Source organism: Epinephelus fuscoguttatus, linkage group LG7, assembly GCF_011397635.1.
Source record: "Epinephelus fuscoguttatus linkage group LG7, E.fuscoguttatus.final_Chr_v1".
Taxonomy (NCBI): Eukaryota; Metazoa; Chordata; class Actinopteri; order Perciformes; family Serranidae; genus Epinephelus; species Epinephelus fuscoguttatus.
In genome coordinates, this window is record NC_064758.1 from 17,707,404 (window position 1) to 17,725,383 (window position 17,980).

At 40.6% G+C, this 17,980-nt stretch overlaps 1 protein-coding gene across 1 annotated transcript in view; it reads right to left on the bottom strand.

Annotated features, from left to right (window-relative positions):
- gnas (GNAS complex locus) overlaps positions 1–16,167 on the bottom strand; it is a 35,819-nt gene extending 19,652 nt beyond the window's left edge. The window contains exons 1-2 of the mRNA XM_049581591.1: positions 14,413–16,167; positions 9,769–9,841 (exon numbers count right to left, since the gene is read on the bottom strand). Coding sequence (XP_049437548.1) covers positions 9,769–9,841; positions 14,413–14,551 — 212 coding nt within the window. The 5' untranslated portion in view covers positions 14,552–16,167. The remainder of the gene's footprint in view (positions 1–9,768; positions 9,842–14,412) is intronic.
- Between the last annotated feature and the right edge of the window lie 1,813 nt (positions 16,168–17,980).

A 17,980-nucleotide genomic window follows, 5' to 3' on the forward strand; every position in this document is an offset into this window, starting at 1 on the left:
TTTTGTACACAAAACAGAGGATAAAGTTACAACAAGTATTGTTTTGGTGAAGTTAAAAAAAGTGCAGGGAAGGAGTTTGATGTTACCGTGACATGGTACACTGCAGTGAGCTGCACTGAGTTTGTTTTTGATCTGAGAAAGGTAAACAGACCTTCATTGGCACGTGTGGCAGTGAATTATGTCTGTCTGCTGTGAAAGATAGCTGTTTGTACAAGACATTTGGACTCTCTGTGACAGAAATGTTTCTATTAAAGGCAATGAGAGAGCCAGTTAGCCTATCTTTCACCTTGAGCCTTCCAGGACAACAGCGCATTGTGTTTACAATAGTTCTATGTCAGTGACAAAGGGCAAGATGGGCCTCTTTGTTGTGTGCCAGTTTTTACTTTAACACAAAGGACTCTGCTGCACTCGACCAAATCCATGCAAAGGTTTATCAATTTCTTTAGACCACTGCAATCTGCACCCTGAAGTTAAGTTATGCACTTGTTGATGTTGTGACTATGAAGCAGTGGCCTGTATATATGTACCGAAAGCAAATATCACCGACTCTGGTTGCGTGGCAATTAAAGTTCTATTCTATTCTATTTGGTTACCAAAAACAGGGGCTCCGCAACTTCACCTGAGGGCCCTGACACACAAAGCCAATGGCCGTCAGTGAGCGTCTGTTGCCCTAGTTTTTGCAGGTGTCAGGCACCGTTAGCCCTTGTTTTTTTGTTTTAAAATTGACTCAGCATATTGAATTGGCATAGATGACAACAGTACCTGTTGGTAAATGAAATCACTCTGATTGGCAGTTCAACTCAGTGCATTTGGAAAAAAAATCGAAGTGAGGAAAGTAAACAAAAGGGTAAAGTCAAGATGGAGTAAGATTGCAACAAACGTGATACGAGGCGATGGTTTTTTTTAGTCAGTGAGCTTTTTAGTAAAAACGCTTCCTGATTGTTTGTGATATTATTTGCTAGCAAGCTGTAAATATGCTTTGTTCTCTCACCATTGGATTGTGTTGATAATGTGCTAGCTGGCCAAGTTGCGTCATGACAATCTTCTGGTTTCCCTTTTTGAATGACAAAAACAGACTACTGCTGTCTGTTGGTATGGAGAGATATTTCCTCGTACAAAGCGCAAAACAGATGTGCTGGCTGGCTGTCAGCTATAGCTTTTGTGGTGTGTTCAAGTGCAACTTTTTCAGTGAGACACAGGTGACATGAGGCAACACAACAGTCAGCTTTTAGTCGCTGCAAGTTCTCTGATGTTGGCTTGGTGTGTCTGGGCTTTAACAGGTCATATCTATTAAAAGGCCAACGGTCTGACAGTCCAGATTAGGGCTGCATGTCTGCATCAGATTTTTAGATGTGAAGCACAAGAATGTAAATGATGTCTTTGTTATTCACTCACTCACAAATGCACTCATTTATTTTTAGCCAGCTACAGATTGTCCACAAGCGGAGCGGTTTTGTCAGGGTCAGACTGGACTACACATGCCAATTTAAGCCTCATTTATACATGCGAAGAAACTGCAGCACTTTGTACATGCAGATGTAGACGTAGATGTCAATATCGCCACCTACAGTGAAAGACATCAGTCACTCAAGTAGAACAGACTTTTTGTCAAGCTTACATGATAAAGAATTGCTAACATGTGGGCTCAAGTACTGATTGGCCTGAATGGGGAATAAGATTAGGAGAGTGCACAGACAATCTTAAATTTACATCCAAAAGAACACAAACAGGTCAATACTGACAACACAGGCCAATGAGGTCAATGCTGAGAAAAATATTCTCACACCACACTTGAACTCAAACACAAAATAAAAGCAGACATATCCTCCTGAGCCAAGTTACCATGTTGCTGCAATGCTTTGATAGCGATCTGTCACAGTATTTAGTATTTAACAATAGCATGGACATAAAAACAAGCGATTACAAATACTAGGAACTGTATCTTTGACAAGAAATGAATATCTAAAACAAAATCCTCAACTTAGAATATGTTTGTTCTACAAATACAGTTCAAAATTTGGTACGGAAAGAAAGAAATTCAAATAAATTTAAATAAACTTCAGTGAGTTGTTACAGTTCCACTAAAATCACGTTATGTATTGGACCGAAAAACTCAAATAGACTTGAATACAATTTGCGTAATACTCATTGACAAATGGTAACAGAGTCTGAGAAGCCTGTGAGGTCACTGTGCACCACAACAACATAGAGAAAGAGAGAGAAAAGATGGGGTAAGAAAGAGTTTATTGGGTTAGGAGGGAAATTGAGAAGGCCTTGTTTACATTTTCAACCTGATGTTCATTAAAAATCACATGGTTGTGTGTGTGTGCACTCTCCTATCCTGAGAGTACGACTGCAAGCCCATGTGTGGTTAGAGAGAGGGGAAGAAAACGAGACTTTCTTAAGAGATAATGTCTGTTGATATGTTAAGGTGAATCAATGTAGTGATTTTTTAAAATTCTTTGCAATGCAAGCGCCGCATATTTACACTATATTACAAAGGCCACGGTAAAACACTGCGTCATCACTTTCACTTTTTTACCCAGCTGTTCAATCACAGTGGAGGAGGGGCGGGACAAATACCACAAAGACCAGCCATCACATCCTACTGATACAAGTGCAGAACAACAACAATGGAGGAGAAATTAATACTTCTGGCCACACAGACAGATGGGTCCATCATCTCTCCCTACGTGCTTCAGCCTGCCATTTATTCATAGTGAGGGCCAGAGCAAGTACTGACATTTACTACTACTACTACTACTACTACAGTTATTTCACATCATAGCAACCAGACGCAATGCTGTACCTCCAAAGAGCTCTTAAGCGCTCCAAGCTGGGCGTTTTCAGATGGGAAAAAACACCTGGTGGACACATGGCCTTGTGAGAGTAACATCAGCGATTGTCCAACCAATGAGAATTTGGTGGGACAAGAGCATATTGACCAACTGATCAGATGTTGTCAACCCTAAAGTGCACAGCACAAAAGCGACCACTGAAGAAAAATGCATAGCAGTAACCAATGTCCCAAGAATGCACAAATAACGGGACGACAACTTTAGGCATTGTTGTGACTAAGTCTTACGATGAAACTGAGGGCTTACAGCTAATGTACTGATTATATTTTTAGTTAAAAGGTAAAGTGTGTAAGATTTGGGGGATTTAGTAGCATCTAGCAGTGAGGACTATAGATTGCAACCAGCTGAAACTTCTCCTGGTTAGAATTCCCTTAGTGTTCATTGTTCAGGAGCCCAATTATCTGCAGAGATCTCCTCCCTTCAACACAAACGGACCAGATGAAAACACTGAAAAGAGCAGTTTCACATTACAAATCAGTGTATTTCCAACACTGTTTGGCATGTCAGAGATATGCGGCTTGTCCACCACATGCTACTGTGTGCTCACATTTTTTCACTGATGACTTAAGATCCAGACTTTCAGGAGGTTTAAACCAGGAGCCAAATGACCCGCACACGTCTCTTCCTCACCAAAACAAACGGTCCCAGTGATTTAAACCGGTAAAAACACTGAATAAAGCAGTTTCACATTACAAATCAGTGTTTTTCTGACACAGTTTGTTGCAGATGTGCTTCTCACTACGGTGTCCGGCACGTAAATGTGAATGGCCTTATCTAGAGCCAGTGTTCTGTTTGTCTGTTCTGGGCTATTGTAGTAACATGGTGATGCAACTTGGTGGATCTGCTCCCTCTGTAAATATAAATGGCTCCATCTAAGGTAAGGAAAACACAAAGGTTATTATTCTAAAGTGATTAAACACTAAAAAAAGGAAACTTCTTGTATTATATTTTATTTCTGCCAATGTATTCCCCTAAATCCTACATACTGAACCTTTAACTAATCAATCATTTTGTCTATACAATGTTAAGAAACAGTGAGAAAATGCCCATCACAAGATACAAGAGGAAGGGGCAAGCAACTGCAATAATATAAAACAAGAAAAACTGAGAAGCTGGAACCAGTAAACATTAAACAATAGATATGAATATACAAATATGAATATCAGCCTGAAGGTTAAGTTCTTCTATCAATATCTTTATATTCATAATGGATTAAATTACAACTTCTATGTGACGAACACCACAGAGCATTGCCACCGGGCTCTGCCCTTCCCCTCAGCTCTGTGGGACATTTAGTGCCTTTGAGCTCATTGTTTTGGTTTTACTTTACTGCCCCCAAACTTAACTGTTTTATTTCAGTCTCACTGCTCTCATCACAACAGAATTTTAGGGTTTATCAAAGCTTTTCCAGCAATAAAAAACAGTCAAAAACAGTCCTCAGCTCTTGACACTTAACAGCTCCAGTGATGAAGCTGGCAGTTACATGCCTTATCCAAGGGCAGCTCAGTCATAGTTGAGAAGAATAGAGAGCGCTGAGTCAGTCATTCATTCATTTTTTCAAATCAGGCCAGCAATTGGAACCAGCAGTCTTCCGGTCATAAGCCAATTACTCTGACCTTTAGGTTACCACAACACTCAATCCATTCACCCAAACTCTTTTATCACAGGCGTTATTGAACTCTTTCAGTCCCACATCAGTAAATTTATGTCCTGCCTCAGGATCCAGGCTTATTAAAACATATTACTATGCTTGTCATGTGGAGACCCGCAAGCAACTGGCCTGCAAGACTGTTGTTTTGGTTTTAGCAGATATTCAAAGACAAAGGTGACTCATTGTTAAACACTTACAGGATGACATTTGACCGCACATTCAAAGTAAAACAGTCAGACACATACACATAAAGCAACAAGAAAACAAAGGAGCCATACATGACTTGTTAAACAAAAAAAATCAACCAGATAATCCAAGCAGTGTCACATATCTAACTAGAAGTGATGCTGTATGTGTGTCTTGTTACTGAAGACAACCACCTGTACACACATATAGACAGACACAGACAGACACAGACACACACAGCTCAGTGTTGTGGAGTCACGCGCTGGGTCATACACTCTTGTCTGCCTTAGGTGCTGATTTTCTGGTCTAACCTTGCAAAGACGCTTCCATCCCCATCACAACCACCAGACCAATACACACCATCACCAACACACTCACACACACAATATCGCGTGCGCACACACACACACAAACACACACACACACACACACACACACACACACACACACACACACACACACACGAAACTTTCCATTTGGCTTACTGAAACAAGCACACGCCAGGGCTGTGATGCGGAAACCAAAAGTAAGAAAAAGAGGGCAGCAGAACTGTAATCGTTTGTAAGAAATACGTGGGACTTGTGTGTCGAGAGACTAAATTATAAGAACTGAAAATTAAAAACAGACAAATCAATGACATTTAATGTACATCCACAAATGCCGGAGAATGTTCACTTTGGACAATAAGAGGCAGAAGCTGGGTATCTTCTAATAATGCAAGAAATAGCTGTATCTGGAAAAATTATTCCAGATGCTTGTTTCGCCGTGTTATGGGGCACCACATGGTTTCCCACACACTCACTTCTTTGTGGCAGCTCGCCACAATATCAAAATCTGGCACCACATATTGATTTTCTATTTTTGGAGCTGTACTGTTCATTAGATACGCTTTTGTAAAATATATATATAGTTTGGTTATTTATTGCACCACACTCTTGGGGCGTAGAGCTAACTGGGCACAGACAGAGCAGCTGAGTGTCAGGCCCAGTGAAAGTGAAACTTGACTGTTCATTACGCTGGTTCTTAAAATTTGCTATCACTTGCCTCTGCAGCAGCTGCTCCTCTCGTTTATCAATCTGATATGATCAGCTCTGATTGGATTGGATCGACTGATTGGTTATTCACCCCAAGAATTAAACTCCATAAAGTAGTGCTAAGAAAAAAAAGAACTCACAAAGAGTTCCACCTGCACTGTATTCATGGAGCTGCAAAAACACCAGATTAGTGTTTGAACAAAAATGTCCCCACAGTTTAGACAAAAACATGGAAGCATTATAGACAAATGCAGGGGGGTACCGCAAGTTAGCAAGACGCCATTACCACAGTGGCGCAATACATAAATGTTTGGATTCAAGCTGCCCTAAGTGTACAATTTACTACTTTTACCATTTCTATGCACCGTTACTTTTAACAACAATGTCTAGGAGTTTGGGAGGAAACTGTGCAGTGCTCAGCTGCTCCAACAGTAGTGGCAATCAAAAACCTGTTAAGCTAGCTGACATTAGTGGGCTAAGACACTTTCTAGTGGCTGCGGTGGTCCCACAGAATACCTAATGACCACAAAGTAAACACCAGCAGGTCAGCATCACAGACAGAACACATACAATGGTGCAGTGGTGTCTGGTGCTTTGGTTAAATGACTGAGAGTTAACTGGTGACTCTCAGCCCAATGTGTCATGGTTGTTCGTAGTGATGGCAGCTGTTGATAAGACAAACGGAACGTGTACAGAAAAACATACTCGTTAGGGCTGGGACGATATGCTTTTGTCCTGATTCGATTCTATCACGATTCTTGGGTCCTGATTCGATTTATATTGCGATTCTGAATAATTGCAATTTTATTTAAGTATTGCGATTCGATTTTTAAAGTATTGCAATTCGATATAACTGTCCGTGACAAAGTTCTTGGTTGGTATATATATACATATATATATATACATATACAGTACAGGCCAAAAGTTTGGACACACCTTCTCATTCAATGCGTTTTCTTTATTTTCATGACTATTTACATTGTAGATTCTCACTGAAGGCATCAAAACTATGAATGAACACATGTGGAGTTATGTACTTAACAAAAAAAAGGTGAAATAACTGAAAACATGTTTTATATTCTAGTTTCTTCAAAATAGCCACCCTTTGCTCTGATTACTCCTTTGCACACTCTTGGCATTCTCTCGATGAGCTTCAAGAGGTAGTCACCTGAAATGTTTTCCACTTCACAGGTGTGCCTTATCAGGGTTAATTAGTGGAATTTCTTGCTTTATCAATGAGGTTGGGACCATCAGTTGTGTTGTGCAGAAGTCAGGTTAATACACAGCCGACAGCCCTATTGGACAACTGTTAAAATTCATATTATGGCAAGAACCAATCAGCTAACTAAAGAAAAACATTACTTTAAGAAATGAAGGTCAGTCAGTCCGGAAAATTGCAAAAACTTTAAATGTGTCCCCAAGTGGAGTCGCAAAACCATCAAGCGCTACAACGAAACTGGCACACATGAGGACCGACCCAGGAAAGGAAGACCAAGAGTCACCTCTGCTTCTGAGGATAAGTTCATCCGAGTCACCAGCCTCAGAAATCGCAAGTTAACAGCAGCTCAGATCAGAGACCAGATGAATGCCACACAGAGTTCTAGCAGCAGACCCATCTCTAGAACAACTGTTAAGAGGAGACTGCGCGAATCAGGCCTTCGTGGTCAAATAGCTGCTAGGAAACCACTGCTAAGGAGAGGCAACAAGCAGAAGAGATTTGTTTGGGCCAAGAAACACAAGGAATGGACATTAGACCAGTGGAAATCTGTGCTTTGGTCTGATGAGTCCAAATTTGAGATCTTTGGTTCCAACCGCCCGTGTCTTTGTGAGACGCAGAAAAGGTGAACGGATGGATTCCACATGCCTGGTTCCCACTGTGAAGCATGGAGGAGGAGGTGTGATGGTGTGGGGGTGTTTTGCTGGTGACACTGTTGGGGATTTATTCAAAATTGAAGGCACACTAAACCAGCATGGCTACCACAGCATCCTACAGCGACATGCCATCCCATCCGGTTTGCGTTTAGTTGGACGATCATTTATTTTTCAACAGGACAATGACCCCAAACACACCTCCAGGCTGTGTAAGGGCTATTTGACCAAGAAGGAGAGTGATGGAGTGCTGCGGCAGATGACCTGGCCTCCACAGTCACTGGACCTGAACCCAATCGAGATGGTTTGGGGTGAGCTGGACCGCAGAGTGAAGGCAAAGGGGCCAACAAGTGCTAAACACCTCTGGGAACTCCTTCAAGACTGTTGGAAAACCATTTCAGGTGACTACCTCTTGAAGCTCATGGAGAGAATGCCAAGAGTGTGCAAAGCAGTAATCAGAGCAAAGGGTGGCTATTTTAAAGAAACTAGAATATAAAACATGTTTTCAGTTATTTCACCTTTTTTTGTTAAGTACATAACTCCACATGTGTTCATTCATAGTTTTGATGCCTTCAGTGAGAATCTACAATGTAAATAGTCATGAAAATAAAGAAAACACATTGAATGAGAAGGTGTGTCCAAACTTTTGGCCTGTACTGTATATATATATATAAAAATGAATGTGCCACCTCTCTTGATGCAGCGGCTCCACCACACCACTAGGTGGCGCACAAGTTGAGATTAAGTCATTAGCATTATGCTAGCAGACCACGTGCTAATTGTTTTTCCACATTTGTGGCACTCATGCCAGCTATATTTTGAGTTAACTTCTGTCTTCTTTTTATTGATTAAAGGACCTCCAGGTCATGATCACTTGATGACAATCAGGCTCACGGGGCAGTCTGCCTCTCCTCCAAGTCTATGCCGCTGTAGAAGTTTCAGCGTTGATTGGCTATCACTGTGACGTGCAACCAATCAGTGTAACCAATCAGTGGGGGCTGTAGGCGGGATGTTGTTATACAGCCAAGAGTGAGGACTTCAGGCATAGAGACAGCAGCATCAGAGCCAGAGGAGAGTGTTTTAAAATAAACAGATTTTATCGGTTATCGGTGAAAAATCGGCCTAAAATAAATAGAAGAAAATCGATTCTGGGGAGAGAATCCATTTTTAGAATCGTCCGAGAAAAATTCGCACTTGATATAAAAATCGATTTTTACAAAGTAAATAAATAAATAAAAATTTCCCACCCCTAATACTCGTCTGTGTTCATTATTCCTGCCAACCTGTTATACAAGTTACTACGGCCAACCACAGATGCACTGGGCTGAAAATCACCAGTTAACACTGTCAGTGTCACTGTCCGCAGGCAGTATTCACTACAACTTGCCACTGCAGGAATGGCGGCGTCAGACACATGAAGCGGTCGCTGGATTTTTCTGAAATGTACAGACATGATATTCTTTTCTATTACAAGCTTAATGCGCACCTACACCTATACTGGCATCTTGTTATTTTAACAAAGACATAACAATCACCATTAGCGTTCAACAACTACAGTTCCCATAAGGCTTTGCATGCCTTCCATGAAGTTAATTGGAAGATACATTTCCTGACACCATGGAGTTGAGCTATGCTAAATTTGAACTCATGCAGCTGCTATCCTGCTAACAACAAAGAGATTAGCTCAAAAGTCACTTTTAGTCAACACAATCAAGTATCTATTATCTCTACCTGCTAACAGTGACACATTACATTAAATATAAAACTTCATAACACTCCAGGCTTGAGTTAGCCTCTCATCAGACAAACTACCCTTCCTGCAGAGCTGTCTGACTAGTCTACCATGCTGCCCTTAAAAAACAATAGCACTGGTTATGTGACAACACACAGGTCTTTCTCTGGTGTTAAAATAATTCAAATTAGGCTAAATTCATGCTGTTTTGGCTGACTAGTACCATTTGATCCAAAAAGCACATATATAAAACTGAAGACTGCGTCCCGTTTAAGATGCCTATAAACCCTGTATTCATAAACCGAGTACATCTTGATGATGGGTTTGCAGGATTGTCCTCCAGAAGTGGCTGTCTGTATATTGCAATCCATTCCATCCTGTGGATATACGCTCAGGTTCAGCTACTAGATAGTAGGCCTTAACTCATACCATACTTACTCCGCATTGAAGCCGTTAACATGTAGGATCCTCATCTGTTTAACTATGGTGCTCTTTCCTGACTCTCCAGCTCCTGGAAGAGAGAAAGAGAAGGACATATTATGGATCTGTTGACATGTAAAACAAGAAGACACAAACATCTGTCTGAAATGCCACTTTACAGTATGCCTATAGCACTGACTAAAATGTTTATGGAAGTTAAAAAGCTGTTTTGGCTGTGACTTGCTATGCCCTACAGGAAACTTTCAATGAACAAACAGAAAATTTCATACATGACTGTGACATTATTTGGGAAAATTGGGAGTAGAGGCAAGGACAGAGTTGCATGGTCATGACTGAAATAATAAACTGGATTATTCCACTAGATACTGTGATCAAAATCACAAGATTACATTTTAGACCTGATGATGACTGCCTTTAGACTTTTTCATAAAAGCATGTTTTAAGATTGATAGAAGAAAAGCAGGTGTTTAAGTGCTCAACCAAAAAAAAAGAGCTCATCATATGTCTGTATGTTATGGAAGGAAAATGTGATCATTGTTCTTGTCTGTGGCATTTGGCTGACAACAAAACAGTAATATGCTGAAGTTATCAAACTGATGCTGCTAAAAGGCATTAGCAGCTCAGCGTAACTGGCAGTATGCTGCAGGCCTGTGGATGGCCTGTGTGTATCTGCTGTAAGAGTGAAACTCTCATCTCTTGCTCTGTAACGCCACGCCTGCAGTGTGTTTTACTGCATGAAGGGCAAGCAACAAGTTGCTCTTTCACACGGCCCGATGCCTTTCCTGCCTCAGACCTTAAAACATTTTTTCATTCAGCCTGTTCCTCTTTGTCTTTACAACTAAAGTCAAGACCAACAATGACTCATAACTTTACCTCAATCGAGTATGTTTAATTACTTGAGCAAGGGATGCAAATACTTTTTACCACAATACTACATTTTATATCAAATCAAAAGTAAAGTAGTTCGTGAAGTTTAAAAATGCAATATTCTTAACAAGCTATTTAAGCTAATATAGTCGTTTTTCTTATAAGTGAAGACAGTGAGGCTTGATTTATATTAAAAACATAAATGTTATCTTTTTATTATTATTCCTCTTCGTGCTTCTAAATTACTTCAATACTTGATTAAATCTTAATCTTCCATTCTTTCTTTTTTTACAGGGTATGTTACATCTGTCCTGGGCCTACAAATGGAAATGGACTTTTGGCTAACTCTGGTTTATATACAGCTGTGTATCAATCTACAGCAACCCTGTTAAATTAACCAATAAATATAAATAATAAAAATAAATTTCTCTTATTTACAGTGCAGTGTGTCTTAATTATGACTGCCTTGTGTCTAATTTTGAGACAATACTAGTCATGTTAAGCTAAATCTCTAAAAACATTTCAGCTTCAACATGTGACTAAAGAGGCATGTTTGGATGGACATGCTGCCATTTGTGTTCCACACAGGTGATCTGGAGCCCCTGATGACGTTTTGGGGACTTTTAGGAGTAGCAATAGCTGACACTGATATCTAAAAATATCTGTGAAAACAGGTGATTACAGCTGAGAATAGTCCAAATATCAAGATTTGATACGAAGACGTGACATATGTGACATCTCAGAGAGGTGATTCTCTTATTGGCAATGTTGGATCTAACGCAGCTGTGCTGTTTGGTAAAGGCAGAATAACACTCAACTGATATCCCTCCTAATTTAACATGGTTTGACTGACTGGTAGTTTGCAACAGTTTTGTATTAGGATGTTATAGCCGGAGATTCCCACCAATGAGATGCATTTGTGGTAGTCAGACACATTATCAGACAAGCCACACAAGAGTCTGGGACTTGGGCATTTTGGTGGCTCAGCAAGCTACAGCGCATACCATGAACTCATAACATCATGCTCTCAAATCTGACTGATGACCTCATGTCACAGTGTCAGCTTTCCTTTTTCTCTCCCATCTCCCTGTCTTTTCCCACACTACACTGCCTGATAAAGCAGAAACGCCCCAGAATCTTGCAAAATACCTGCATGAAATAGTTAAGTGCACTAATGTAGCCTGCCTTTCGTGTGTGTGAGAAACCATTTTGGGTTGCATGTTTGAAAAACACACAAACCTGATCAAGGAGGTATTAAACCTGAAGCAGAACAGAGTCCACTGTAGAAAGCATTAAAAACAGTGAAGTATGACGACATGGCCCTGAAGGCTTGGTCTCAATCTTAGTCTTATTTATCAATTATTAAAACAATGTATGATGCAAGATATTTTTGTTTCTTGTACAGATGTTGTGTGTTGTGTGTGCTGTGTACAGATGTAAAGACAGCATCAAATAATGATGCATTTAAGAAGTTTGGCTGAATTATAGTCTGCAAATTAAACCATCAGCAAAAGTAAAATATCGAAATGCTACAAGGGGCTCCTGGCCATGAGTGGTATGTCCAACAGGAAATATTTCTTCAGTCTGCGTGTATTCTACTGAAACTTTAAAACCACACCAATGGAGTTTTAAAAACTGAGTCATATCTTGAACAACATCAATTCGAAAATGTGTTTGTAAAAAGACTATTATTTTGTTCAAAGCTAGCATGGCAGCTGGTAGATCTGGTCTGCTCTGAATTTCCTGATAACAGAGGTAAATTTATCGATTCTAAAACATGAGACATGGAAATACGTGGAGTAGCAGACACAGATGTTAACTGTGCAATATGTCATGAACTCTGATTAACTAAAATGTGTATGACCTCTGGGGGAGGATGCAACACCATTAGTCAATAAAGTGCAGGTAAATAACAGATAGCTGTGGTAGTACATTACCATATGACAAACACTTACAGTTTTGTGCACACAGGATTGTCCCTTTGATTTGCAAATACTGTGGTGATGTTGCATTAGAATTGCACTGTCAGTTCAAATACCTGCAATGATTTTTACCGACAAGTTCACCTCAGTGTAGTGCGTAGCTAATAAAACATTTAATTGAATTTTGGGTCAAATTGGGTAAAATGTATGAAGATAAACTGATGTAACTGATCAAACATACTTCCATGAATAGAGACCAACAGATCAGTTTTGGTTAAAAGAATGTTACCTGAAGGTCATCATTTTTTCAGTAAAAAGAGTCTAGTCTGTAAAAATGTTAATTTGTCAACACAAGACTTAAAATAAGTGCTACCGCTCAATACAGCATATATTTTGTGTCATCATTCCTTATCTACAAGTCAGTCTTCGAAGTGAAACAACCCCATTAACACTTTAATTAGGTGATCTACTTAATCCAATGACCAGTGTAGTTCTGAGCACATAATCCACTGATCAACGACTTCAGCCTGGTGGAGAGAAATGCCACATGTTTTGCTCTGCACATAGATGGCCAGCATTTACATTCCACCTACAATTAATATAAAGATTGACACCACAAATGTTGAACAGTTGACCATGTGTTGGTTGCTGATTGCCACTTTGAGTGCTAGATTCTTGATGGTAAACATGGATTGTGCCACTACAGATGTATCTTTTCCTAACATGGACACGACCCAAGCACGAGGCCTAACATACAGTTTTTCAGGTGCACCAGGTGTGAATTGAGAGTGACTCTTTTATGCCTCATTTGGCTTTGTTCACTGTTTAAAGATATCCTCCAAAATATAAAAAATCACAAACGCCAGCCTGCAGGTACACAGGTCTGCGAAGAGGTGCAACTAGTAGATTGTACAGCTGAAAGGCAACTAACTTTTATGGCAGACATCTTTGTTTTGGTTTTCATGTAGGTCCTGTCCTTCTGCTTTCCTAAAGTCACCACAACTTCCTCCCCAACATAAATACAGGCGTGTCATACAATACACACCCTCGCTGGCATCTCTGTAATCAGGTATTATGATTCTGACAAAGAACACCGCGACTTCTCAAAAGTGGACATACGAGGAGAGCACGGCAGGGAAAGTTAGACACTCTTGTTTGTCTCTTATGTAATGTAGAGACCCAGCCCACCTCCAGTTCACTGTCTGACACACACAACCACATGTTGAGCCTTACACATGTTCATTTCTACATTAGGTAGTTCTCAACGTTCTCTTTCTTACAGCCACATTAGCTTAAGACACTGTTTTGGCTGCACACTCACAAACTGGCATATGATGTAAAACTAGTTAACTTTTCAGGCCTATGTGCATAATTAGGACTAGAATGAATTCTGCACAGCATGCTATGTAGTCCCAAACTAATGAAGCTGAAAAGAGATGTGTTCTGTTTAAAAACATGTCTGAATTAACTATAAATGACAATGAACTAAGTTTTTATTGATATAAGTGGTTGTTTCTCCTATGATTATCACTGACAGCAGTTTACCCACCTTATATATGTACCTATACATCACTGTATACTCTCAAACCAATCCACTGACTCTGCCACAGCATGTTTTGGTGCTGGTAGTGGTGGACTGTCGATTTGATGGCAACATGCTGAAACCTAACACACTGCTGCATTTTTAGCCTTATGCAATGGCAAATTCACACTGTTGACAATGTTTCCCAAAACAACATCCCAGAAGGTTATGCAGGGAGGAAGCAGGGCCTTAACTTTGCAGACTGGGGACCTGCCTGTAAAGCAGCAAGAAAAGAACTACGATATAAAAATAAAATAAAATCAAACTCACCTAAAAGTAGTAGTCTGTGTGTTGCTCTGTATATCTGCTTGTCTTTTTGGAGCTGCTTCTCTATCTTTTTGTTTGCTTCTCTTTGTGCCTTCTCCTCATTTCTCTGGTCTTCGGTCTTACTGTTGCCCAAACAACCCATCTTCCCGCAAGAAAAAAGAAAAAAGGGGGTCCAGGGGAGGAGGAGGAGGAGGTGGACGAAGTGGAGGTGGAGGGGGGATATGTAGAAAGAAAAATAAATAAATAAACTAAACTAGTCTAGATCCCTCGTTTGACATGCGGATTTGGCAGCGATGTCAGCCACATTTACACCTTGTAACGTCCCTGGCCTGCTCCAAAAACTGTCTGTGGTGCAGCACTGTAGAAATTATGTGTCCATAACGCGTATTTTGCTGTCAGAGAAAGGGCAGGATACTGTTGCTGACGACACCGAGGCCGCCTTCTCAGTTTGCTGAATCCTACTCGGGCTTTTTCCTCCTTTAACATGCAGTACAGTTTTTGTTTTGTTTTCCCACTCTCTCCCCCCGTCGACTGTGTAACGTTAACAACTGTAATCCACAACGTCTGTCGAGACACCAAAAAATCGGGGTTTCACCTCAAACGGAGGCAGAATAAACAGCCTAATTTGCATCTCCAAAAGCCCGGGTCTTGCGTCTCACTGCTGCCCGTGACAAGGAGCCGAACTCGGCGTGTCCGAAAACCTCGCCCGTGCTGTGGCGCGGCTCGTTTCCACGTCTCCTTTCATGATAAACATGTCCATAAGTGTACACTTACGCTCTCTATCTATTTCTCTGTCTCCCCGACGGCTGTCTTCATCGGGGGGCCCAGCAGGACAGGAAGAAGGGAAATAATATTTACACCCAAACGAGCTACATGTGTGATCTTCTCACTGCTTCCGTCGTCATCCGGCTCCTTTTCATTCGCTGCATCAAATCAACCCAAAACAGCTCCAAACTCACTGCGGTTGTCTTTTCGGCTGGATCCCCCACCACCTCCGACTCCAAGACGATCCAGTACCCCCAGATTTGTCCTCCTTATTTGTGATGGCTGTTCCTTGCTGTGTTTTCTCCTCCAAAGGGCCTTCTCTCTCTCCCTGCCCCTCGCTTTTGTTGCTGAAATGTGTTATCAGCCCCTCACATCACCACCGAGCCTCCAAAACTGCGCACCGATAGACTTTTTAAATTCCCGGCGCGGCTCCGAAGAATCCCTTCAAGACGAAAAATCATTGAAAAAAGGCAAAAAGAAAAGAAAAGGAAAACGTGACCAAGAGGTGAAAATCCCTCGAAATGTATCCACGTTTCTTGCAGGTGAAAAAGCAACCCCCGCTGTCAGGCTCAGCTTTTATAGCCTACATAAGGCCTATATATGTGTACACACATACACACTCCCATACAAACATGCGTGTATATATATATATATATATACATATATATATATGTATATATATATATACACACACACACACACATATATATATATATATATATATAGGCTATATATTCCTCTTGAATCCGAGGTGTAAATAGGCTACAAGCTTGAGACTACATGTGCATTTACATTCACAAAAAAATAGGACGCGGGGTTGTTGTAGCAGCACATTCCCACCGCGAAGGCCGCTCCCCTCCTGGCCGCTGGTCGTGGAAGGTGAAAGACAGGAATAACCAATTCTTGGAGGTTATTATTTTCTCCCTTTCTCTCTCTCTCGCTTTCTCTCTCTCCGAGAATAGTAGCCTACATTGAGGAGATAGACAGCGCTGAAGAGAGACGGGGTGGGGCCACGCAGCGCTCATTGAACCCTGGGAAGGAAGGACCGAGAGAGGAGGAGAGGAGAGGCCGCTTCGCCTCGTCACGTGGCCCGGCCGCGGAGCAGCGTCAGCGGCGCGGCTCTGCGGAGAAAACGGCGCCCTCTTCAAAGAAAACGACCGCGCATGATTTCAAGGGTGGGAGGCATGTAGATACAGCAGCCGGGGCAGGAGGGGTCCCAGAGAGAGCTGCGCAGCCCTTCACCTCAAACCCGCCAACACTAATCCAAATACAAATATACACCACATATCGATATCTATGACTACATATTAATGACTTGAGAGAATATGAAATATACAGATGACAAATTAGCTTCCTCTGTGTTTCTCAAGTTATCATGATTAAAAACACAAGTCTGTTGTGCTGAGTTTACAGATATTAATGATACAAATGAACCTTTAATGGAATCTGAAATTTTGATGATCTACTGGGTGCAATTCTGTGCAATTATTCAGCTGTACAATATTTCTCACCTCTTGACTGTATAGATTAATTCAACATACAATGCACATAACTGTACATATTTCTTGTGGAACTCTAATTCTACTTTTGTTTTATTCTATTTAAGTATATATTAAAAATTATGTTAGAAAATATTACATTTTCACACTTACAGCCTCAGCACAGTGACAATATATATTTTAATATTTTAATTTTTATTTCATAAGTAGTAGTGTTAAACACAGTAGCATAATGCACATTTTATCTATTAATTTAATGCACATTTCATTTCTAATTTATGTTTCTAATTTATTGCTTTATATTTACACACTTTATTTCATTCTCTTATTCTTACTTCTTATATTTCTCTATTTACACTGGAGCAACTGTAACAAATCATAATTTCCCCCTGGGGATCAATAAAGTATTTCTGATTCTGATAAAAGAAATAGAACATGCAAGACATACAAGATGAAAACCACCAAAACTAAAAAATATTCATATGTAGCCTATCTTGGCAGAGTTTTCTGGACCAAAATATCAAAAGCAACTCATTATAGGGCTGGGTGGGATACTGTTCTCTGACTCATCCAGATACTTTTACATTACTTTAACATTTAGGAATTAACTGGTATTTTTTTCTACCTAAATAGGTAACAGGACACGTGGGTAAATATCATTGGGCCGCATTCATCCATTCACCTTTCCTACACTCCACTGAGCATGTTTTGGGTAAGAGCCTGGACCTGTCTATCACAGATCAACACAATTAGTTAAAGACATGTCCACCTGTTGGTGCTCCATACATTTACAATCGATCGAACCTACATGTCTGCATGTCTGCAGGTGTGGGGGTGTGGGTGACTGTGGGTGGAAACAGCAGTGGCTGGAGGAAACCCACTAACACAGAGAAGACATGCAAACTGCACATGGTGTGTACCTGAACCCAGCAGCCTCGTACTGTGTGGGCACTTGCAGGATGGCTGTGCAATGTGTGCATGCACAGTGTACAGTCAGGCTGCCAGTTAAACAGACACATCTAATGCATAGAGATACAATAGCTTTGCAATAAATCATATCTCTGTAAAGCTCATAATATTAGAGATTAGAGACTTAAGTGAGAAGACTATGAAAAAGGACTTTTCTGGGTTGTTACACCTTGTTCTCATGTCTTTAATCTTCCTCTGCAGATAGCCTATAATGGTGTCACTATTACTGCTTAGAGATATCACCAAGTATTAACAAGAGGTTAATGACTCTTGTTACACAAACGTAATCATCCTCACCAGTCTTTTAGAGTTCATAGCATCATAAATGTTAAAACAAG